Here is a 26,146-nt window from a genome sequence, read left to right on the forward strand (position 1 = left end):
GCCTGAAAGAAAAGACCAGTGAGGATAACTGCTTTCTTCTATCTTTCACACTCCAAATCCCGTGCTTTTTAACATGTGTGGCTGCGAGGCGAGCGGTAACTTTAAAAAGTGTGAAAACCACTATTTGAAGGCACAGACGATTGTTCCCTGATTTTTATACGACAAAACTGGTTATTTGTACGTCAGTGAACTATTATGAGATCTGGATGACACGTAACCCTTTACCTGACACAGATGCTGGAAGCTGAACAATCAAGAAGGAAAAACACAGAAATAATTATCATCTATCTTCATATGAGGATAACAGTAAGCAGTGGGTTTAGCTTTTTATGCAGTTAAAACAATTTTAGTGCATTTATATCATCACCCTTTTTACTGTGAAAAGAGAACACTTCAAATGATGTTTATGGACACGTAACAGGAGAAAGTCAGAGCGATGCCCGCTGCCCGAGGGGCCCCTGGAGACCTCCCGAGGGGCCCCGTCCCCTCGCTGTGCTGCCACGTTCTCCCACTGCTAACAGTTAACACCAGTGGTGAGTGTGCAGAATCCTCTTGTTAAGAGGCATAACATTTTCCATTTCAATTAGGTTGAATAGGGCAAATTTCCTGTGTCTTTTGGAATAACTGAGATGTGAGACGGCTAAAAATTTATGTACAGGGAAAACTCTTCCGTGAAGCTTAAAACCAAAACTGGTTCTGAGACTTTTATATATATATGTATTTTATTTTTTAGTTTTTTTTTTAACTTTTTTTATTTTGGGGGAGAGAGAGAGGGCATGCAAACAGTGGAGGGGCTCAGAGAGAGACTCCCAGGCAGGCTCCACACTGTCAGTGAGGAGCCCGATGTGGGGCTCGAGCTCACGAACCGTGAGATCGTGACTAAGCCGAAACCAAGAGTCGGACGCTTAAACAACTGAATCACCCAGGCGCTCCCTTTTACACATTTTTAAAAATATACGAATGTTTCAAGTGAGAAACCTGGGTTTTTTTATAGGAAGAGGAATGCGACTCTAAAACTGTTTCTGCTGAAAGCCAATATCACTACGCAATATTTATATTTTAAAGAAAAATATGACTTTTGTGTAAATTTCTAATCTGTGACATAAAGCAAATATGTTAAGTGAAGTTCCTTTTGTGTTTTTTGTTTGTTGTCAACCCAGCTGTGTTTTGGGGTGGGGGGAGAGGGGGGCACGGAAAAGGCAGAAAAGCTTACTTAATTTGGGTACCGGCTGGGTGTCCCAAAACTGGTATCTGTGTTTGGCAGCCTCATCAATGTTCCTGGCGGGGCCCTGGCATGCGGACAACAGCTCCATTGCTCTCTGGATATCCTGCAACTTCTGCATTGGAATGGTGGGATTCTATAACAGCAAAGACACACAGACACAAAGATGAGGAAGCTTACGTGGCTCCAAAACCTGGGCCAGACACGTGTGTATCTGCCCTGGAGACGACAACACCAAAAACACAATCTTCCTCTAAGCCTGGTCAGGGTCTTGGGCTCAAGCGCTAACGCACTAAAACAGAAGTGAACGCGTTATGTTAAAGATCACAACAGCTCCGTAGCTTTAATGGGGCTTTGACGGTTTTGGGAATCTGAGGTAAAGCCAACCACCCGCTGGCTTCAGGGTCCCACCTGGCTGCCACCATCACTCATCTGGAAGGAGCGGCAGGGAGGAGTGACACACACGCATGAGTCACTGCCCTACAGCAGCCAGTCAGGCACACCCTTGGTGTCACTGTTAGGGTTAGTGCTCGGCAGCAGCAACGTGGGGACAAAGGAAAGGACTGCTAGGATGCAAACCAGGCAGAAAAGGGAAATTTTAGTTCAAAAAAAAAAAAAGGGAAAAAGAAGACAGAAAGAACTGTGAATTGAGTGCTAAGCTGGGAAGGAAGTTAATCAAGAAAGAAAATCTCACTACGAACGCCTTCCTCCTGGACCACCCCCTGCCCTCTCCCAGCCCGGATCCTCCCCCAGAGACAAAACCTTCCAAAGAGCAGTTTCTTCCGAGAGTTTAGCTCTTTGGCAACCACAGCCTGTTTTCCCCAACCCAAGTGTTGGAAACTAACCTTTTTAAGTAAAACATATTCTCAGTCTGGAAAAACGAACGTATCTTTAAATTCTAAGGTTCCTTCCTCGAAGCCAACATTCCTCTTATCTCTGAAGATTCCCAGCTCTTTTTTTTTAATCCCTCAAATAATGCAATTCCACATGGAAAATGAGACTATTCCTAAAATGAGAGCACGCGGTGCTGAATAGTAAAATCACGGAGTTTTTTCAATACACAAAATGATTAGTTTTAGAACTTTGATGCCACACGAAGAATGCTCTTCATGTAGTTCAGAAGTGGTTGACGAGAATTTCAGAGCCCTTCGGTTTTCCTGTATGTCAACACACCATGGGCACCAAGGAGAGGTACCATCGACACTCGCTGGTTTATTAACAGTGGCTCTGGACTTCTGTTCAACTTTGAATCTGAGGTCTGTGGTCTGGAGTTGATCCTTTGACTTGGGAAGCTATACCCATGTGCCACAGTACAAAACAGGGTTTATTTAACACAGACTGCCCTGTCTTTGATTTGTCACTGGGTTTGCTTAGGATTCTTGCCACTACAATAACTCAAGGAAACAAAGTGCTGGAGTCTAACCAGAGATGGGTTGAGGTCAGTATCGTCTCCACTTCTAAGTCCAACGGCATCACCCAGGACTGCCACAATTCTGTAAGCTGTTTATCTGGTATTTTCATAGAGGTCTAAGTCACGAAGATCAGATTTCAATTACACACATTAACTTGAAAAAATACTTTGGCTAGTCCCATTTATTGTATTTTTAGATTTCTCTTGCTCTGGTCTCTTCTGAACCTCCAACATAAGAGGGACTGATTGCCAGCAAAATGAAATTTACATGCATTTGAACCCCCAACAAAGCAGTCTCTTTGAAGACCTATAATTTAACCAGGAACTCAGAGCACAGCATATTTCAACCAGTAATGCTTGAACACGCACCCGTTTATCTTTTTAAAAGCAAATTTGAACCTACACAGTGCCTGCACTGAATCTGTCATGCGAATTTTTCTTTCCTAATTTTGGAGTTAAATTCTCAATCCCTAACATACCAAACTCAAGCAGTTTTGCGGCCGACATGAATCAGCATCTTTGCTCCAAAGGAGCCAATCCTATCTCAGCTCCATAAAGACCTCAGAGTGGTGTCAACCCTACCTCATTAGCCTCATCAGGTTGACTAGCAGTCTTTCCACAAAATGACCATTCATGAAATATTTATATCTGAATGCTCACTATTTTAAGTGCTTTCTTAAAGTAGATACAAGTGAGCACAATTTTCAAATCCATGGTCATAAAGCAGCAAGGAAAATTCAGCTATGATATTTTCTTCTTTTTTTTTAATATGATTTATTGTCAAGTTAGCTAACCTACAGTGTATACAGTGTGCTCTTGGCTTTGGGGGTTGATTCCCATGATTCATCGCTTACATACAACACCCAGCGCTCATCCCTAGCTATGATATATTCTTAAAACTATCCATCCACCTTCCACACAGCAGCACCACCTAAGGGGAAACGATTTGGTGTTAGGGGAGGTGAGGATGTGTATCAACCCCATGTTAGCTTCCCGCTACCATATCCCTACGTCGGGCACACCTCTTTTCCTCGGTGGAATATTAAATACCAACAGTGCCCTTTATTTTCTCAATTTAATACCCTGGAAAAATGTCCAGGCCCTCCACCACTAAGACGTCTAAAGAATCCAGACAAATACCATCTTATTCTGGCCCTTGAGTGCAGAGGAGGGCATGTCCGAAACACCACCCGCTGTAATTTACAGGGTTATCCAGAGCCAGCATCTAGTGTAAGGGAAAAGAAGCCCCAGTTTAAAACAAAATGCAATGGAGGGGCGCCTGGGTGGCTCAGTCGGGTAAGCGTCCGACTTGGGCTCAGGTCACGATCTCACAGTTCATGGGTTCAAGGCCCACATCAGGCTCTGTGCTGACAGCTCAGAGCCTGGAGCCTGCTACAGATTCTGTGTCTCCCTCTCTCTCTGCTCCTCTCCCACTCACACTCTGTGTGTGTCTCTCTCTCAAAAAAAAATTAACCTTAAAAAAAATTTTTTTAAACAAATGCAATGGAGAAAAAGGCCCGCATTAAAACATTGTGATGTATTCTCGACCTAAAAAGAAAATAATTTCTCTACCATATGATGCAAGCAGTTCCTCCTGCGGTACTAGCTCTAGTTTCTTGTAAGTGACCTTCAGAAGTAAAGGAAGAGTGCAAAACCACTGGGGGGTGTGGAGAGGGCAACGGGCTGTCGGTGATGGGAGAAGCAATAAGGAGGGTCACAGCGGCCTAGAAGTGACACCGCAGGGATCCGACGAAGCGACTGAGGAACGGGAAAAATGAGTTTACGGTGCACCTTAATTGAGTGACCTCGGAAAGTATGCCTGGTGGACAGAGTATTTATCACCTGAGAGACGAGCTGAAAAGCGAGGGGCGGGGGAAGACCCTGTTTTCTTCTCACCCCACAGAGGGAAACTGGGCAAAGTAAGTATCCTCTCAGTGACTCCTGGTCCTTACGCGGAAAACGGTAACAACAAGAGAGACTGCCTGCAAGATTCGCTTCTCGTGATAAAGTGTCATCTGTGCACAAGGAAAAAAACCTTCAGCCCCACGAAACTTGCATAGCGCTAATAACCACCATGTAGGCAGTGCTTTATAATACAGAGATCATTTAACTGTAACCTCCTCCTCATGGCCCCGTGAGTTGGGGCAGGAGGCAAAAGGCATGACCCCCACGCCGCAGGTGAGGACACAGGCGCAAAGGGGGTGACACCCACGCGTCTCGTGAGCCCACATTCCCCGGTCCACTCCCGAGCCCTTTCCGCTATACCACGCGCTACCCAGGAAACCCACACGGAGCTGTGACCGTCCGCAACATCTCTGCCTCGTCCTCCTTCGAATCTTGCCCCTTTCCACGCTGTGAGTTTCTCGCATCAAGAGGGCTCTGTGCGTCCCTGTGGCCAGCACACAAGGCCTGTGTTCACGGCCAGGGGACCGCGGCTGGCCACACAGGAAGGGGCGCCTGCCATCTGTCCCACCAGAGCTCCACGAGGCCGGCAATCTGCCAACACGGGGCTCAGCGGGACAACTGCTGGTTTGGTCCTGGATGGGTGTTTCTCCAGCGGGAATGTTAGGAGCGATTTCCCACCCTCGGCAATGGAATTTGAGAACGGCCACTGAAGACTGGTCAGACCCAAGGTCAACGAAGACTTACCCGTGGCTGCTCCCGCTGGAATCTGCTGCCAGATGGTGTTGTGCTATTCAGGTAATTAGACAGACACCCAGAAAAATTACAATGTGAATATCTTCTGAACTAAAAGTAATTAAATAGTAAGTGTAACTTCAAAAAAGAAAAAAAAAAAAAAAAAACAGCACACCTAACAAGCTCCCAATGAGACTTAACTTCTTTCGCTACAATCTACGTACTAATTTGCTCTGAGAAAAAGGAAAATTGCAGGCTCTATGCACATACACACAAAAACTCAGTCTGTACCTCTTAGTTATTCAGGTACTTAACATCAGCTTCAGGAGGCTGTAAATAGCCTCCAGGTATAGTGCCCTCCAGCATACAGCCACAGCAAATCCCTAAGGGTGCCCCAACACGGCACCGAGCTGCACAAACCAGCTCTCACGTGCGTGAGAAACCACAGAGGGGACAATAAAACAGGGGGCTCACTTTTGAAGGCTGCTGGATTTTAATCTCCTGGGAATCAGATGCCGAGTCTGACTTGGTGCCTCCGGAATTTGGTTTCTCCTTTTTTCGCTTCTGCTTCTTCTTTTTCTTTTTGGCACCCAAGTCTGCTCCGGGACTTCTGTTAGGAAATTTACAGAGGGCAAAACAAGAACAAAAAATCATTATATAAAGTTAATCATTTAGGACAACACAAATTAGACACAGGCAGGGGGAAAAAAAGCTGTCAGGATGCATGATACCGTGATTTATAAGAAACAAAGATATTTGACCATTCAGATGACCAAGTATATAGCTCTCGTACCTACTTCCTACGTGACAAGAGCTTAAAAATGTCTCTTATGTTAATGATGTGACTTTTGGAAAGCGTCTAAGGATGGGGGCTGGTTGCCAGCGGTGCCTACCATGTGTTAGACGTTTGGAACTTTCAGTCCCAGCCCCCAACCCCCAGGGAGGAGAGAGGGGCAGCAGAATGGCCAATGACTTCATTAGTCACGTCTACGTATCGAAGCCTCTATAAGAACCCAAAAGGGCAGGGTTCGGAGAGCTTCTGGGCTGGTGAACACGGGGAGGTTCAGGGAGAGTAGCGGGCTCAGAGAGCACAGAGGCTCCACACCCCTTCCCCACACCCAGCCCTGCGTATCTCTCCCATGGGGCGCGACTGATTTCTTTTCTGATAACCCGGTGATCTAGTAAAAAAAAAAATGTTTCTCTCGGTTCTGTGGCTGTTCTAACAAATCAAATCAGACCAGGGGTCTTGGGAACCTCTGATTTACAGCTGGCTGGTCAGAAGTTCAGGTGACAACTTGGGTTTGTAGCTGGCGTCTGAAGTGGGGGGACAGGGTGGGGTGGGAGCAGTCTGGCGGGACTGAACCCCTACCCCAGGGAATCTGATACTACTTCTGGGTAGATAGTATCACGGCACAACTGTATGAGAATTCTACTTGTGACCTATAACTGCCTGGTGTCGTGTGGGAAGCCCCACCCCCTCACACACAGGATGGGATTAGATCCAGAAACTCACAACAGGATGTAAAGCAGGAAATGAAATTTAGATGCGAAGTTAACAGGACAAGTAACAAAGAATCATCAGTCTACACTCAGTCATAGTACAGGTGCTTAGATCTCAGATATCATTAGAGCAGGAAGACTGTAGATACAGATCATATTTTATCATGGAAGTCAAACAGCTCTCACATGTATCACTGCTCTGCTAACCTACTTTTTTAGTCAGTCAGCCCTTTAAGGGAGAGATACATGTAAAAAACTCCATTATAAACATCTCTTGGGTACAACAAGCCACTAATCTCAACACCACAGAGCCAAAGAAACCACTTCTCTGCAGAAGGGAAATTGTCCTTAATAAACAATTTAACAAGAGGAATGAACAACAAAAAATTCTATGTGAAAAAAAAAAAAAACGTTCACTGGTAAAACATTTCTGTCTGGAACTCTTGTCAACTTATGGCTGTCACCTTCTGAAAGAGCAAAAGAAACACAGAGAGATTTGCAATTTCCAGTTACCTGGATCTACGCTACCAAAGTATTCCCAGAAGGTAAGTTAAAATTCAGAGTCCAAGATTACTACCGCATTATTGCCTGGACGTAGGGAAAAGTGATAGAAACAATCAGTTCCATTCTATTGTTCTCAATTATCTTTTGCTGCCTGCTTTCTCTCTTGAATTTTTACCTAATTATCAAATATACATGCATCATACAAGACACAAGTCTTACTGATATATATTAACTGATATATATTAACAGCTTTAGAACATTGTCCTTCAAAGGCAGCCAATGGTTTTTCTGGTATATATTCTTCCAAAATATTCTTTCTTCTCTAAGCATGGCTTCGTTTTTACTATGAATAAGTTGGGTTTTTTTTTTTCTTTTTCTTTTTTTCCTTTTTGACGGACAGTATGCGTGAGAGCAGGGTAGGGGCAGAGAGACAGGGAGAGAATCCCAAGCCAGCTCCACACTGTCAGCTCAGAGCTGGATGCAGGGTTCAACCCCACGAACCGTGAGATCATAACCTGAGCTGAAATCAAGAGGTGGATGCTCAACCGACTCAGCCACCCAGACGCCCCTATCATGCATAAGTTTTAAACAAAAACTGAATCTTAAAACCATACCATTTGCTGGGGCCCCTGGGTGGCTCAGATGACAGAGCGTCTGGGCTCAGTAATGATCTCACGGTTTGTGGGATTGAGCCCCACGACAGGCTCTGTGCTGACAGCGTGGAGCCTGCTTGGGATTCTCCCTCTCTCCCTCTCGCTGCCCCTCCCCCACTCACACAGGCTTGTGCACACGTGTTCTCTCTCTCTCTCTCTCTCTCAAAACTAAACAAACATTAAAAAAAACCAACATACCATTTGCCACCTTGCTTTTTTTCTCCTTCCACTTAATGTTCCCTAGACTCCTTTCCATGTCAGGATACACCGAGCTACCTCATTTCTTTTTAGCAGGTGGAGAGCATTCCATTGTGTAAATATATATTTTATTTAACCAGTTCTATATTAAAAAATCCTACTGCCAAAAAAAAAAAATTCTGGTATTTACATCTTTATGCTTTCACAAAGGTGGAAATGCTAGGTCAAAGAGCATGCACATTTTTAGTTTTAGTAAGAAAATGAAGATCACTTTACTAAACTGTACCAATAGCCTCTCCACCAACAGTAAATCAGTTTCTGGTTCTGCATGTAAAGAGCTTAGAAATCACTGCTCCATCCTAACAGACTGAAAAATCAACAATTCCTACTGGATCCAAGAGAAAGGCAAGGGCACCGGGCAAACTAGAGGCCCCAAGACTGGAGATGGATGGGTGAATACAGGGTATTGAGGCTTCCCAGAGCAAAGCCAGAGGAGTGCACATCTCCATGGGAGCCGCTGCTCAAGGAAGAAAACCCCAAATGTAGGGCGTGTGGGTGGCTCAGTCGGTTAAGCGTCCAACTTTAGCCCAGGTCATGATCTCACGGTCTGTGAGTTCAAGCCTGTGCTGACAGCTCGGAGCCTGGAGCCTGCTTCGGATTCTGTGTCTCCCTCTCTCTCTGCCCCTTGCCTGCTTGCAATCTGTCTCTCTTTGTCTCTCAAAAATAAACATTAAAAAAAAGAAAGAAAGAAAGAAAGAAAGAAGAAAAAGAGAAAGAAAAAGAGAAAAGAAAAGAAAAGAAAAGAAAAGAAAAGAAAAGAAAAGAAAACCCCAAATGTAACAGACCAAGTGCTGGGCCCTGCGTGTGGAGAAGGGGACCCACACTTTACCTCCAGGAGCCCAATCAGGTTCCCACAGCAAATACCAGACAAAACTCCTCACACACGCCTGGCAGTGGGAGGCGAAGAGGTGACGTTCTGAAATCCGCCAGTGCACTGTTCTCAACAAGGCCTGCCCCCGGGAGAAACCAGTCGACCAGAGCCTAACAGACATGGGGAAAGGAAATATCCGACCCCAGCCCACTGTGGCATCCTGTCCCACATACGCGGGGAGAAGAAAACTGAAGAAAGCACAAGTGAGTTTGCAGTCCAGAGGCACAGGTTCACTAAAGGCCAGCAGGGGCCCAATCGCGGGACCACGGAACTTCCCCGGCCCACACCGTGCCACCATGCTACCAAAGGCCCACTTACGGCCATTCCTCTTACCAAGTACCTCGTGTCTGGCTATCAAGAGAAAATTACAAGGCGTACTGAAAGGCCAAATACACAGCTGGAAAAGAGACCAAGCACAGAAACCAGATAGGCCAGCACAGAAACCAAATATGTGAAACAGGGGCGCCTGGGCGGCTCCGTGGGTTAAGCGTCTGACTTTGGCTCCGGTCACTATCTCACAGTTTGTGAGTTTGGGCCCCACATCGGTCTCTGCGCCGTCAGTGGGAGCCTGCTTCGGATCCTCTGTCCTCTCTCTCTCTCTATCTCTCTCTGCCTCATCCTGCTTGCACTCTCTTTCTCTCTCAAAAATAAATAAGCATTAAGAAAAAATATTTGAGGGGCGCCTGGGTGGCTCAGTCGGTTAAGCGTCCGACTTCAGTTCAGGTCACGATCTCACGGTCTGTGAGTCCGTGAGTTCGAGCCCCGCGTCGGGCTCTGGGCTGATGGCTCAGAGCCTGGAGCCTGCTTCCGATTCTGTGTCTCCCTCTCTCTCTGCCCCTCCCCTGTTCATGCTCTCTCTCTGTCTCAAAAATAAATAAACGTTAAAAAAAAAAATTAAAGAAAAAATATTTTAAGTGACATGACTGAGAATTTCCCCCATTTTGTCAGACACCAAACCACAGACCCAGGAAGCTCGGAGAACACCAAGGAGGATACATGTCAAAAAACACTCCGCCTCAGCACAGGCGTTATCATTTTCAAACTACTGAAAATCAAAGATTAAAAAAAAACCAACAACCCTGAAAGAAGTCAGAGGCAAAACACACCTCACCTATAAAGGAACAAAGAGCCGTGTAAGTAGATGAGAACGTCAGTGTCCCAGCCTCTCTGCCAATACTGAAATATTACCATTCTTTTTCATCCCTGATCCTCTGACAGGTAGAAAAGTCTCACTGAAGATTTAATTTTTCTTTGTTTAATCAGGAGCGCGGCTATACATCTTTTCGTGTTAATGGACCGCTTCTAGTTTTCCATGAATTGCTCACTCATATCCTTTTTCTGTTAGCCCTGTCTTTAAAAAGTTGATTTGTAGGTGGTCTTTAGAACCACGTGGATGGAACCTATCAGGTGTTAAGTATTTTTACTTCGGGCACTTTTCTTTCATCCTTCCAACGGCCCTGTGCAATACTGCTTCATGTCTGCATCACACTGTCTAAGCTGTTGTGTATAATTTAGATTGCAAATACTCTACCCGGTGTATTTTTTATGGTATCTTCTCCTGTACAGACATTTAACATTTTGGTGGAGACTAATACTTAAAAAATTTTCCCTTGTGGCTTCTGGGGCTTTTAAACATTGCTTATTAGAAAGACCTTGCCTATTCTAAAACTATATAATCATCCTTCTGTGTTGTCCCTCTATTGACTCTATGACTTTTGGAAAATAATATTTAGCTTTCTAATTCATTTGGAATAAAAGTGTGAAGTACCATGTCTCTATTTTTCAAGAATACATTATAAATACAAGCCCCGTTGTAACATAACTTGTTATTACTGGGTCACACTGCACCTGCTAAAGACTGATAAGCAAATACAATAAGGGAGGCAGACCGGCCGATTTATTGGATGCAATGACCTAGTGAGCTTCTCTTTTTGCCAGATACCATGCCGGGTGCAAGCAATTTCCAAACATGTCTGAAAATTCTTTGATACTTTTCCCAAGAAGAGGTGGAGTCAATTCTCCTCCCCTCGAATCTGGGCAAGCTTGTCACCCCTGCTCTTTACCCAGCAGGAGAGACACCGTGTGATTCTGGACGCTAGGTCACAAAAGGCCATGCAGTTTCCACCTGGCTCCCTGAGGATGTCACTCTGGGGGCAGCCAGGAGCCATGGAAGAGGTCCAAGCACCCCAAGAGGGCTGGGCCAGCGGACGGCGGACAGTGCACCGGCCTGGCCTCTGGGCAGCTGCCGGCAGCAACGGGGGCGGGGGGAGGGAGCCCGGCAGGACCACCAGCTCGGTCAGGCCTGCACCTGCACAAGACACCAAGTGAGAAACTGCCTTTCCACCTCCTTACCCACAGCAGGTGCGAGCATAACAAAGTGACCGCTGTTCCGTGTCACTGCCTTGGCGATGATCTATTACACAGCAATAAATCTGGATCAGAAATGCGGTGCCTGGAAATGGAGGGCCACTCTAATAAATCCCCAAAACACAAGGCAAGGGCGCCAAGAAAAAGGGAGACAGTGTTTCATGTCATGATTATTTCAGTGACTTTTTCATTTTCAAATATGGAATCTGATCGAGGAAGGGGGACCCGTGTTACATACTACAGGAACATTTATAAAGCTGTGGCCGGTGATGATGTACAGAAAATGTACCTACGAGCTGATGATCTAACTAAAAAGATTTCTGAGCAGAGGGTTGCAGCTGCTGGCTTTGCCCAGCTGTTGATAATGGCAAGAGAGAGATCAACTGAAGAAAGAATAAGCTATTCTGTTTCCAAGTGGAAGTCAGAGAACATATAAACTCACCCAGTACTTTGTAGGTTAAAAAATAAGTGTTCCTCATTCCCAGCATCTTCAGAAGGCACGGGGTTTGCACATTAAGAAATGGCCTCAGGACAGAAACTCAACACTAGGGTGGAGCTGTATGACCCTTTGTGAGGACCTGAGAAAGATCTAAGGTGGTGCCTTTGGACGTTCCAGACAGACAAAAGGCCTTCTAAATCTCTTGAAGGATGGGACTTGTCTATCCTCTGTAAACAGAGCTTCTAAGAATCTCTTTCCTACAGCATCCTTACCAGGAACCCAACAAAGAGAAAAGCTTATCTGAAAGAAGAGAATTCTGGGTGGCTTTTGTCTAACAGAGTGGATTAAAATGAAAACTGCAGGAGAGCCCCCAACACCTTTCTAAAAGCATTATACCCGCTTGAAAGAGAGCAGAACAAAATGGAAACAAGACTTTGGACCCTCAACCTTTTATAGGCAGGAAGCAAAGGTTACTCAGGTGCAAAGTCCATTTTCTTTTGGAAGGGTGATTGGAAAGCCAGCACCAAGAGCCCGAAAGACAAGACACCAGAGCCACGGAGGACAGCTCCCAAGGACTGGGACTGAACTTGGATTCAGGAGCTGGAGACACTGATGAGGGAGCGTGGGGCAGGTTGAGGGCAAAGTGCAGGCTAACAGCAGCCTCTCCCCCTGCCCCTCACCATGGGACATGTATGATATTCCTTGGACCCTCCAGGCTACCCAAAAACAGGAAAGGACAAAAACAAACAAAAAAGGTTAAACTGTAAGAATATCCACCAGTTTACCAGAAAAAGGCAATCCCATCATAGCCTAAAGTCCAGGAACTCCCTACTGTCTTAATACTTTGCAACAGGGAGAAACAACCTTAGCTTGACAATAGCTAGGCCTCCAGAAAGTCTTTAGCATGTGAAAGTCTGTTTGGGAAACTCCCTCTTGACTCTATGTCCCCCCACTCCATAAAACAATGTCTCCCCACAACCCCGATGCAGCTCTTCCTGCCCATGGTTCCCGTCCATGAGCTTCAATAAAATCACCTTTTTGCGCCAAAGACATCTTCGAGAATTCTTTCTCGGTCATCAGCTCTGGGACTCACAAACCCATCACCCCAAAACCTCATCAATACGCTCCTGATTGGATTTCAGAACTGCCACAGACCATTGAGTATGGTTTGCTCTCTACTAACCCGCTCTGGGATGGAAATATCCACCAGGGCTCTCTGACACCTGTCCACCATTTCACAAGGGATGTGTAGGAAGTGGGCATGATCACACCTAGACTCAGTTTACATGATGAGATCCTAGACTTAAAGCTTGAGCCTAATATATAAGCCAAAACACAGATATGATTCTGGAAAGGGTCTTAGGGAGAGTAAATGTAGTCCACATATGGGAGAATATAATTTTTGGCCAGAAGATGGACTGTGGTAGTTTTCAACACGCACTCAACACTTTTAAGACTCCTTCCAAATGAAAGATGGTGTAACAGACAGTTCACAATTGGTTACTGCTTAGTTTTCACCGGAGACTAACGTTTCTAAAAGTAAAAGGTCTGATCAACGTAATTGAGACTGCCAAGAAATGACCAGGAAAGCAACTCTGTATGCAGGGAAAGTAAGACATGTCTTTTATAAGAAAGTTATGAAGAATGGGAATACATTTTTATTGAGGGAAAAGTAGTAACTTGTCCTAAAATGAGACTGGCTATTTAAAGAGGGAAAACTTAAAACAAAATCTGAATGTGAGAAGAAAGTTGTAGAAGGTCTGTGAAGGAAATCATTGCTTTTTGGTTTTTTTTTTTTTTTTTTTTTTTTTTTTGAGAGAGAGAGAGAGAAAGAGCGTGCGTGCGCATGCGAGCTGGAGAGGGACAGAGGAAGGAAGAGAGAATTCCAAGCCTGCTCCACACCTAACACGGATTCCATGCCGACATGTGAGATCAGGACGTGATCCCAAATCAAAAGTTGGATGCTCAACTGAGCCACCCAGGAGCCCCGTGAAGGGAATCTTTGGAAAAGAATTTTATGTGTGGTTAGGACTCAGGCAGGCATGAATGAATTTTAAAAGGACACCTGTATTAAGACTGAAGCTTGGCTCTTCTCTCTGTTAAAAAGACAAAGTTTTCTCGGATTGTTGGTCTACTCTTGATAAGAGATTGTAAACAAAGCTTTTGTTTCTTTATCTGCCCAGAAAAACAAAGTTTCTATGCTTTGTCTTTATCAGGTCTTTGATTACTTAAGAGAACAGAAACTTCTCATTACTAAAGGACCTAAGTTTTGCTAACAACTTAGGTACCCTTCCACCCTTGGTTAAACAGATAATTAAATATTAAGTTTTGTAATGATCTGTAATCCTATTTGGGTATGTGCTTTAAAACCTTCTGAAGTTTTTAACAAAAGTTCCTAAATATTCAAATCTAAATGAAGTCTTTTTGACTAATTAGGCATGTTCATTTGGAATGTTATTTGGGGAACACTGTTAAATAAATGATGATAAACCTTCTTAGGTTATGTTGTATGGGTAAATGGTATCACTGTTCTTATATAAAATCTCTCAAGTTTTAATATGTCTTGGTATAAGGTCATCACTTGGCATTCTTTTTTTTAATGTTTATTTTTGAGAGAGAGAAAGAGACAGAGTGTGTATGGGGGGGGGGGGGGGTGCAGAGAGAGAGAGGGAGACACAGAATCTGAAGCAGGCTGCAGGCTCCGAGCTGTCGGCACAGAGCCTGATGAGGGGCCCGAACTCATGAACCACGAGATCATGACCTGAGCCAAAGTCGGAAGTTTAACCGACTGAGCCACCCAGGCGCCCCATCCCTTGACATTCTAATTGGTGAAACGCTGCATGTCACAGAAATAACCTGATTTCCTTGTCAACTGCATTATAATGAACTCTCATCAAATCTTTAAACATGGCCATTTTTGAGTCATTTATACTTTGCCTTTGCTCTTGGAAAGTGTGTTTCATGTTCAAGGAGATTCATTGAAAGGGCTTTTGATAACTACAGGTTTCTGATATCTTTAAGATCGTAAAATTAAACTGGGTAAGAATTTTTGGAACTAAAGGAAAAGCTGCATTCAAACAGAACAAGAGGTGGCAACAAGGGACTGAATGGACTGAGGAAGATGACAACAGTTTTGTGACTCTGGTTTGAGCTGGTTCTCTAACGTTTGCTCTTCCAGATTTAAGGAAACTGTCATACCTATGACTTGCATAAACATGATAAAATATTCCTTTGTGAACAAACTGAAACATTTATCTTTCCTCCCTTCCCAAACCCTCTAGATTTCGGAAACTCTTAGCCAGCGTTCTTTCCTTCATGGCAATTAAAATTATTTGCATAGGGGCGCCTGGGTGGCTTGGTCGGTTAAACGTCCGACTTCGGCTCAGGTCACGATCTCACGGCCCATGAGTTCGAGCCCCGCGTCGGGCTCTCTGCTGACCGCTCAGAGCCTGCAGCCTGTTTCAGATTCTGTGTCTCCCTCTCTCTCTGCCCCTCCCCGTTCATGCTCTGTCTCTCTCTCTCAAAAATAAATAAACGTTGAAAAAATAAAAAATTTAAAAAAAAAATAAAATTATTTGCATAAGTTCAATAAAAATCTGTCCTCCTTGTAACAGGACACCACTGGAAATGCTGGTTACGTTATCAAGGTTTTGACTGGAATGTCATACTGGAGAGACACACACAGACTCCAATATGACCACACAGCTTCAAGGAACTAATTCAGGTTGACTTCATGCAGCCAACAGAGCGCTTGCAGATGGTGGCCTGACCCTGCTTAGAGTTCCCAGCAGTCTTAGGAGGTGAGTAAAGAAGGTCACTTCCTGATGGCTGCAGGAAACCGTAGGATGTTTTGGGGACCTCAAGAAGAGGAATTCGTCCAAATCTATAGGTATTTCAGGCGATCTTTTTTTTTTTTTTAATTTATTCATTTTGAGAGTTAGCATGCACGTGAATGGAGGAGAATGTTGGGGAGGGGCAGAGAGAGAGGGAGACAGAGAATCCCAAACAAGCTCCCTGCTGTCAGTGCAGAGCCTGATGGGGGCTCGAACTCACAGACCATGAGATCATGACCTGAAGTCGGACACACTTAACCGACTGAGCCACCCAGGTGCCCTACTGCAAGGCAAATCTGAAGGCAAGTATTTGCCTTGGAGTTCAATCTAAAATTCATCATAGGGGCGCCTGGGTGGCTCAGTTAACCGCCAGACTTTGGCTCAGGTCATGATCTCCCAGTTGGTGGGTTTGAGCCCTGCATTGGGCTCTGTGCTGTCAGCTCAGAGCCTGGAGCCTGCTTCAGATTCTGTATCTCCCTCTCTCTCTGCCCCTTCTCAGCTCACACTCTGTTTCTCTCTCTCTCTCTCAAAAATAAATAAACGTTAAAAAAATGTTTTTTTAATTCATTATAAAAAGTCCCAGCAAAGCAGATTTATAAGAACTTATACAATGATTATTCTTGCTGTGCTTATGCCAATAATTGGGCCAAGTTTGTTAAAACTGGACTTGTTTTACAGATTAGTCTACTTTGGCTATCTCTGATGAAAATGAGAGTGATTTTAATTTTTTTTTTTTAATGCTTATTTATTTTTGAGAGAGACATAGACAGAGTGAAAGCAGGGGAGGGGCAGAGAGAGAGAGAGAGAGAGAGAGAGAGAGACAGAATCAGAAGCAGGTTCCAGACTCTGAACTGTCTGTCAGCACAGAACCTGATGCGGGGCTCAAACCCACGAACAGTGAGATCATGACCTGGGCCGAAGTTGGACACTCAACCGACTGAGCCACCCAGGCACCCCAATAGGGTGATTTTAGAGAGAAAATTTATATTTCAGTAACACACCTTTTGGGATATAAAATTCTAGCTTTGGTGGTTTTGGGATGTTTGTCGCTTGCCTAAGCTAGACAACTTGAGGTAAACTTCAGAGAATGGCCACGATAGCTCATGTATAGAGACAATCTTCTTGCCTATTACTCAGCGGGGATAATAACAGGACCCCATGGGCACATGATTATTTTAACAGTTGGACAATAGGATGGATTCCTCAACGGTTGTATAAGTCAACTATCACCGTGACTTACTACATGGCTTACTTACTACATGGCTGGGATAGCAAAATGCTCCTCGAAAGCTGGAGCAAACCCCACTCCATGGGTTAGCTATGGACTTGTGCAAATAGTGGATGGCCCACCTTCCTTATGATTAAAGTGGATGATGCACTTAGGGATGCCCATATCTCCCAGAGGAGTTGTCTCCTACATGCCAGTGATTCCTTGTAATCAGGACATTGTTAAAGCTAGACATCAGGCAAAGAGGGCTTCTTGATGGTTTTATCCCTTGATCCTTTGTCCCAGGAGCTGCCTCTATCAATGTAGAATTACAAGTAAAGGCTTTAGCTAAGCATACAGTGGCCACCTTTAATTAAACCCAGCAAATAGTCACCCTCCTAAATGATGAAACCACATAAATTTGAAAAGCAGTCCTTCAAAACTGGATGGAACCTTGGGGCACCGGGGTGACTTACTCAGTCTGACTCTTGATTTTGGATCAAGTCATGATCCCAGCGTCGTGGGATCAAGCCTCACATCAGGCTCCATGTTGAGCATGCAGCCTGCTTAAGACATTCTCTCTCTCTCTCTCTCTCTCTCTCTCTCTCTCTCCCCCTCTCTCCCCCCACCACCTCACCCTGTCCCTCTCCCCTGCTAGCACTCTAAAAAACAAGACAAAACAAAACAAAACACAGCATGGCCCCTGATATTATGACCGTAGCCCAAGAAGAAACCTATACTCTCATCAAAACAGAATGTTATGTCAGGGGGCCTACGTAGCTCAGGTCTTGATTCCAGTTTGTGGGTTCGAGCCCCACATCAGGCTCTGTGTTATCAGCGTGCATTGAGATTCTCTCTCTCTCCCACTCTGTCCCTCCTGTGCTCGCTCGCTCTCCCCAAATAAATAAAGTTAAAAAAAAAAAAAAACCAGAATGTTGTGTCTACACTCCAAATTACCCAAAAACTGAAGCCACAGAAGATTTAAACAAACATATCACTGCTGTAAACACTCTAGCTCTAGATTCTTTTAGTACTTGGCTAAATTTGATTCCTTCCAAATGGAAACATGCCCTGCTTAGCATTGCTATATTTCTTGTTCTTTGTAGTTGTTGTTTGACTTTTTTGTATTCGTCAAATGGGAGCCTATGCTATTCGCACAAGCGTGGAGATTCCCTTACCGTATATTTCAGGAGGGACTAGGGAAAGGAAATCCTACCCTGTCAGAGTCCTCCGGTCTGAAATCCCTGCGTCATCCCTGGTCAGCAGGAAGTGGCTACAGAAGAAACGGGCTTGTCCTTCCACAGAACTGGGATGCTGTTCTGCCGGTGGGGATGTGAAAGGAGACCTCCACTACCTCTATTTTGACCTCAGTCAGTACTTCCTAATTGATTAAGTTCTTCTTTCCAGCTTATCTGTCAAGTCAGGCAAAAGACCCTGCAGGCAAAGCATCCCATACAGGAACCAAAACTACCTCCTCAAGCAATAGGGACTCCCTAGACACCAGCGAGACCCCTAAGACAATGATCGACCTGACCTTGACTGCCCCCCTGCATGTACCCGCCGACCTCTGTCTCATGTTTTCCTTAAATAAACCTGGAAGCACTTTGGAGACACTCTTCGGAGACACTCTTTGAGGCCTCACCGAAATAAATTCCTTTCTTGTTTCACCTCCACTCATCTCTCTGCCTGTGGATGTTGTCAGTGGTGAGGGACTGACCCTGGTCTATTTGGGACCCCTCGAGCCAGGTGCTCTTGCACCCCTGCGCCCTGGGAATAGTCCCACTCCCCTGAATGTGTGCACTTACAGTCTTGTGGCTCACTGACAACCAAGCACTCACAACGGATGTGTCAATATGTGACTTCCAAGTCTAGTGAGAACGGCAAGCGGCCCCCACCCACTTCTTGTGGAATAACTCTTTCGGTCAGGCGACCCTGAATCCAGCCCTGCTTGGGGGGGGCCAGAGGTGGGCACGCGGAGGGAGGAACACGCTGAGCCACAGCTACCGCCGGCCACACGAGTGAGCCACCTTGGGTGTCTAGTCTGGCGGAGCCTTCCGCTTACCACGGCCCCAGCTGAAATCTGAACGTGGACTGCATGAGCCCCAGTGAGAAACCCTTGCAACCGGGCTCTTTCCAAATTCCTAACCCACAGGATCTGTGAGCCTAATCAGATGTCTGTTGTTTGCTACACAGCACCAGTTACCGGAACAACAGCAAACAGAGCAAAGTCCTGTCTTATGAGGCATATCATCCTAAGGCAGTAGGTAAGATGCAAATGGGAGGCCCACGGGAAGCTAAATGAGACAGGGCCTGTAGTGTGCAGTCTAGCGGCCTGCACAAAGAAAGCCGGCCAATAAGCAGCAGGTACTGCTATTACTACGGGGATAAGCATGTTGTTTTCTCTGCCAGGACATCCGTGTCTCCTTTGCTGCCTGGTAAACTGCTTACCACTCAAGATTCACGCCAAGAATCACCTCCTCCGAGAAAGCTTCTTGCTCCTCCCCTAATCTGATTAGGTGTCCCCAACGCAATGACCCCCCTGTCATTGCCATCTGAGCATCTTTCCACGTAGCACACTCTAACCTGGTGCTCTTATCTGCTCTTCCCCCTACAATGTAAGCTCCGTAGGAACAGAATGTCTGTCATTTCTCCGTAAAATGTATGAAATAGTAGAAAAAAATATATCAGTCGCTGATCATCAGAAAGACCAAGCCATGATTAGAAGCTTGGAATTTTCAGGGGCGCCTGGGTGGCTCAGTCGGATAAGTGTCCAACTTTGGCTCAGGTCATGATCTCACGGTTCGTGAGTTTAAGCCCCACGTCAGGCTCTGTGCTGACAGCTCAGAGCCCAGAGCCTACTTTGGATTCTGTGTCTCCCTCTCCTTCTCTGTCCCTCCCCTGCTCATGTGCTCTCTGGCTCGCTCTCTCTCTCTCTCTCTCTCAAAAATAAATAAACAATCAAAAAGAAAAAAAGAAGCTTGGAATTTTCAGCCCTCCCCACCATTCTCCAGAGAAGGGAGAGAGGCTGGAAACGGAGTTAACAACCAATCATGCCTACTCACGAAGCTTCATTAAAATCCCAAACGTACATACGGGATTTGGAAAACTTCCAGGTTGGGAGTACACGGAGGTGCTGCGAGGGTGGGGCACCTGGAGAGGGCGTGGAAGTTTCATGCCTCTTTCCACATCCCCTGCTGCATGCATCTCGTCCATCTGGATGTTCATCTGTACCCTCTATCACATCCTTTTACAGTAAACTGGTAAACAGTAAGTCACCGTTTTCTTGAGTTCTGTGAATTCAAACTAGTTGAGCCTGAGGAAGGGGTTGTATAATCTCCCAACTTATAACTGGTTGGTCAGAAGCAGGGGTGATGACCGGGGCCTGAGACTGGCATCTGAAGCGGGGAGGGGGGGAGTCATGTGAGATGACCTCCAGGAAGACAATATCAGAAAGGAGTTAGTATGTAGGGCACCCAGCTGGTGTCGCAGAGCAGCTAGGTGGAAAGCCCACACCCCTGGTGTCACAGTGCTGTGATGTGGCAGGAGTGGGAAGGTAAAGGAGAAACACAGCGGGAGAGCAGGGTTTTCCTACTCAGATGTGTGGTAAACATTATTCCTGCTCACCAATATTTTTTTCTGAAGTAATCTCCACACCCAGCATGGGGCTCAAACTCACGACCCCGAGATCAAGAGCTGCATGCTCAGGGCACCTGGGTGGCTCAGTGGGTTAAGCATCTGACTCTTGATCTCAGCTCAGGTCTTAATTTCAGGGTTGTGAGTTCAAGCCCCACACTGGGCTCCTCGGTGAAGCCTACTTTATAAAAGAGGGAAAAAAAAGCGGGGAGGGGGGTGGTTGCATGCTCTACTGACAGCCAGCCACTCTCTTTACCAGTATTTCTGAATCTCCTCCCCCACAGGCACTGGAAAGTACCACACATATACATACATCCCCATCTCCTGGAAACTGATGTGCGAATAGGCAGTTCACTCAGCCAATGGGAAGTTAGAACAAGTGACAGGTGTCACTCCCGGGGGAAAGGTGGAGAGTCATTACACTTTCCTCTTTGCTGACTTCACCCTCCCGCCAAGCCCTGCAGCCCTGACACAGGAGCGGATGGAGCCTCCTACCTAAGCGACACCCCTGATACCTCTAAGGAGTGGGGGACCCTGCCTGCACGCACACAGTGTGGGTGGGAGACAAACCTTTGGCGACCTACACAACAGAACTGTGAGCTTTTTTTTTATTTTAACCCACAGGATACCTCAGAGTATCCTAATTGATAACAAAGCCTTATCACCCAATAGCAAGGTCATAAAGGGACTCTTCTTTCCTTCAGTTATTATGTATTAAAATCATAAACTTTTCCATTTAAAATTGACAATTCACTCCTCTGTAAAGTTGAAATATAAAAGGTATCTCCCAACGTTTAAAAAAAAAAATCACCCCCCAAAAAGAGGTTGGGGTGGGGTGGGGTGCCTGGGTGGCTCAGTCAGTTAAGCATCTGACTTCAGCTCAGGTCAGGATCTCGCGGTTTGTGAGTTCGAGCCCCACAGTGGGCTCTGTGGTGACAGCTCAGAGCCTGGGGTCTGCTTCGGATTCTGTGTCTCCCTCTCTGCCCCTCCCCCACTCCACACTCTGTCTCTCAAAAATGAGTAAATGTTAAAAAAATTTTTTTTAAATTTTTAGAAACATACATAAATAAAAGGTACCTTCCATAGTGAGAAAAACTATTGAAGAGACAGTGCTTGAGATGCAGACTCATAGCTCCCTGTTCCTGATCCTGAAATAGAAAGCAGTGCGCATTTTTGGAGACAACATGAAGACCCAGCCAAACGACAGCCAAGTGGTCTAAAAACAGTCACGCGTTCCTACCCCAAAATGAGTGGTTTATTTTCATCACATTTGTACTATTGTGATGTTTATATTTCAAATCATCTGGTGGCTAAAGACAACCATAAATATCTGACTAGCAACTGGGCTTAAACACATCAGAGCCACATACTGGCGCAGGAAGTATGCTGCGGGTAAGTATGGTTTTGCGAATTCTCTAATTTGGGAGTCTGAATATTCCAGGAATGTCCCTGCGTAGAGAGGGTATGGCTGGCACCTTTGTAGAGTGGTCAACTTGCTGAACTGTGACTGTGTGGTTTATGGATGTACCACATCGTGGGGGGGGGGGGGGGGGGGGGGCGTGTAACAGATGAAAGCTATTCACGTTTGTATCCCTAAGGTCTGTGACGCTCTAATGCCTGACAGTAGATTTTCATGACCAATGCTTGTTGAATCAATGAGTGAATAATTCTGGCTCTTGAGATCACTCTAATCACCTATTGCCAGGTGTTAAAAAACTCTGAAAGCTACAGTTCTCCTACCTACAGGGTAAACTTACTATTGAGAAGAAAAGCTGGTAAATGCAAATAAAAAGGGCCAGCCAAATGTCCGAGGCCAGATACTCCCTTAACATGCTCTGGGCTTCTGTATCAGGCTTGCCTCTGACATGAGCCAGCAGCCAGGAACCAGAAGCTTGACTATACTAGTCCCGCCCAACCCAGAAGCACATTATGTATAAAAGATCAGTAAAACCCAAGCTGGATGCTCTCAGCTTTGGACGTGAGTCTGCTGGGCCGGCAGCAGTGCGAAATAAACAGTCTTTTCTGGTTCCCCAAGAGCTTGACGCTTGTCTCTTCCTGGGTGCCGAGTATCTGCTGTAACACTATAGCCTATCATCACGTCTTTATTGTGCATCTACTATGTGCTCAATACTTTGTTGGATGCAGGGGGTGGGGGGTGGTAACTAAAGTCATCAAGACATGCCCTTGGCTTCCCAATCCAGGGAATTATCCCTGTCCTGCCTCAATTCTTTTACTCTGCTGGTTATGGCTTTTCTGGAAACCACTGGGAGCCTCTTCTGTCTAATACACCTACTTTAAAGTATCTCCAAATCTCTAAAATGCTTTAATCCAGAGGGACAGAGAGTGAGAGATTACAACTAGTCTGAATGCCTGCCTACCCAATTGGACGGAAATTTCTCCACCAATGAAGAATCCAGAAATTTTTGTCCTGAGTGTCAATTTTGTTCTATAAAAGATAAATTAGGGGCACCTGGGTGGCTCAGTCGGTTAAGTATCTAACTTCAGCTCCGGTCATGACTTCGCAGTCCCTGAGTTCGAGCCCTGCGTCAGGCTCTGTGCTGACAGCTCGGAGCCTGGAACCTGCTTCACATTCTTTGTCTCCTTCTCTCTCTCTGCCTACCCCCCACCAAAAGTAAATAAACATTAAAAAAAGTTTTTTTTAAATTATACTTATTGTGGTAGAATGGAGAAACGGCAATCATTTTTGTTAACTCTAGCTCACCAAGAATTTTTTTTCCCCCTTTTCCTCTCCTTCTCACTAAATTAGCCATCCCCTCCTCCAAACTCCCAGACGGATCTGATGGCAGTGACACAGTGATAAGCAGCAGAACTTCCTCACCCCTCAATGAGGAAGAACTACTTTTCCACTTTCCAGAAGCCTCTGGCAGATTACGGTTTGGAGAGGAGAACTGACAGGCATACAGCTTCACACTCACAAGGACAACTGTAATCCCCAAAGGTAATAACGAGTGCCGGCAGGCACGTGGACAAAGCCGAACCCTCACTCGCTGTTGGCAGAAACGGAAAACAGTCCGGCAGCTTCTCAAAATGCTAACCACTGCCAGGTGGTCCCACTCCTAGGTGTATGCCCGAGAGACGTGAACCAGCCACGTAGACACTTGTCCACGAGCGTTCAGAGAAGCACCATTTGTAATAGCCAACGAGCAGAAAGCCCCCAAACGCCCACCAACTGACAACTGAATAAAGAAGACGTGTTCCATCCATGCAATGGCATATTTCTCAGCAATGAAAGACGAAACACTGACACGTGGATGGAGCCTGAGAACATCAGGCTAAGGATTCCGTTTGCACAAGATGTGCAGACCAGGCAAATCTATGGAGACAAAACAGATCAGTGGTTGTCAGGGGCTGGGAGGATGAAGAGGGCCGGGGAGTTACAGCTAAGTGACACAGGTTTCTTTTTGGGGTGATGAAAATGTTCTAAAATTGATTGTGGGATAGCTGTACAACCCTGTGAATCTACGAAATGCCACAGAACTGTACACTTGACTTATTTCAAAGTGGGACAGCCCAGGGGCGCCTGGGTGGCTCAGTCGGTTAGGCGTCCGACTTCGGCTCAGGTCACGATCTCACGGTCCGTGAGTTCGAGCCCTGCGTCGGGCTCTGGGCTGATGGCTCAGAGCCTGGAGCCTGCTTCCGATTCTGTGTCTCCCTCTCTCTCTGCCCCTCCCCCGTTCATGCTTTGTCTCTGTCTCAAAAATAAACGTTAAAAAAAAAATTAAAAAAGAAAAAAAAAAAGTGGGACAGCCCAGACTGAGCCAGAAAGTCCAGTTAGAGTCCACACTTTTTTTTTTTAATATTTTATTTTTGAGACAGAGGGAGGGAGGGAGGGAGGGGAGGGGGGGGGAGGAGAGGGGGACAAAGGATCCAAAGTGGGCTCTGTGCTGACAGGCTGAGAGCAGCAAGCCCGATGCGGGGCCCTCAACTCACAGACCGTGAGATCGTGACCTGGGCCAAAGAGGGACGCTCAACCAACTGAGCCACCAAGGTGCCCCAGAATTGTACACTTTTAATAGGCGAATTGTAGGGTATGTGAAGTATATCTCAACAGAACTGTTAAAAAAAAAAAAAAAAAACTGGCAGGTGAAACTCCTGTCGCTGGAGATGTCAGGATGATGTCAAGGCCCACGTAGATCAAGCGTTGCCCGTGGTGGCGTTATCTGTGGTCTGCCTTCTGCAGACCAGGAGGAGTGTGTGACACACAGATGTCATGGCCCCTGGGTAGGAGAGATGCTGCCGGATCCTCAGAATAATAAAGAAAAAGCCCTGCTCACGAAGACTCTTCTTGGCAGGGCGCCTGGGTGGCTCAGTCAGTTAAGCATCTAACTTTGGCTCAGGTCACGATCTCACGGTTCGTGAGTTTGAGCCCCTCATCGGGCCCTGCATTGACGGTGCAGAGCCTGCTTAGGATTTTCTCTCTCTCTCCCTCTCTCTGCTCTCCCCCACATACTTTCTCTCTCTCAAAATAAATTAATAAACTTAAAAAAAAAAAAAAAAAAGACTCTTCTTGGAAATCCAATGAAGAAAAACGGACTCAGACTCTCAGGGCTTGAGAGTGACCACTGACCCACAGTTTAGCCATGGAACTCACACAGCCCTTTTATAAAGATCTCTCGGTTCTGGGGCACGTGGGTGGCTCAGTTGGTTGAGCGTCCAACTTCGGCTCAAGTCGCGATCTCACGATTCATGAGTTCGAGCCCTGCATCGGGCTCCTCACTGACAGCTTGTCAGCATGGAGACCGGCCTTGGATCCTCTGTCCTCCTCTCCCTCTGCTCCTCCCCTGCTCACACTCTCTGTCTCAAAAAATAAATAAGACATTTTTTTTTTCAATTAAAAACAATATATAAAGATCTCTTGGTTCTTAAAGAACAGAAGCTGCGCTTCCTGGGTCCCCAAGAATTCATACAAAAGGTTCACAAAGAATAGCCTCTCCGTTTTCTTACTGCAGGAAGGACAGCTACTTCCGTCTGTGCCTACAGAGAATCCTTGCCATGTTCAAACCCCATTTATCCTTAAGAGGTAAACCAATAAACTCCTTCTCGGCCATAGAAATGGCACATATTTCATAAGCATAGCCAGCCAAGTCTCTTCAAGGAAATCTTCAAGGATTCCACAGACAGGACTTACTGGAATGAACAGGGCAATACGGCCACGCAAACGCTCTGCAGATGCTCCAGGAGAAACAAGTGAGGCAGAGGTTGCTAGCGAACCACAAGATCCATCTTGCCTCCTCTCAAGCTCACAACCAGACTACATCTCGCAGCTCACTCACAGGCAGGTATGGCCATGTGACTAAGTTCTGGCCAGTGGGATGGGAGTGGGAGGGGGGTTCCGCCCCTCCCTGCTGGCCCAGAGACCCCCTTGGGTGTTCTCCCTTCCCACGTGCTGATGGGACGTGGGTGTAGGATGAGACAACAGAGGATGGGAGAGCCATGTGATGGCAGAATTCTAGGCTCTGGCTGGCAGAACGAAGGAGACTCTTCTTGCCGCCCATCTGAACACCTGCCCGCGGCTGTCACGGGAATAAGGAAACTTCGGTTGCACGGAGCGAATTACACAATAGGGTCTAGTTGACATAGCAGTTTAGCC

The 26,146-nt window shown here is 45.9% G+C and overlaps 1 protein-coding gene across 3 annotated transcripts in view; it reads right to left on the minus strand.

Annotated features, from left to right (window-relative positions):
• The window catches only part of NMT2 (N-myristoyltransferase 2), a 74,666-nt gene that overhangs the window by 24,339 nt on the left and 24,181 nt on the right, over window positions 1-26,146 (minus strand). For 2 of the 3 annotated variants that reach the window (XM_060659255.3, XM_060659258.3), the window contains exons 2-3: window positions 5,745-5,880; window positions 1,214-1,358 (exon numbers count right to left, since the gene is read on the minus strand). In XM_060659255.3, the coding sequence (XP_060515238.1) occupies window positions 1,214-1,358; window positions 5,745-5,880 (281 nt within the window). Of the gene's footprint in view, window positions 1-1,213; window positions 1,359-5,282; window positions 5,326-5,744; window positions 5,881-26,146 lie in introns of all 3 variants that reach the window. The other variant, XM_060659256.3, reaches the window with a different exon arrangement.

This window comes from Panthera onca, chromosome B4 (assembly GCF_046562875.1).
Source record: "Panthera onca isolate mPanOnc1 chromosome B4, mPanOnc1 haplotype 2, whole genome shotgun sequence".
NCBI lineage: Eukaryota > Metazoa > Chordata > Mammalia > Carnivora > Felidae > Panthera > Panthera onca.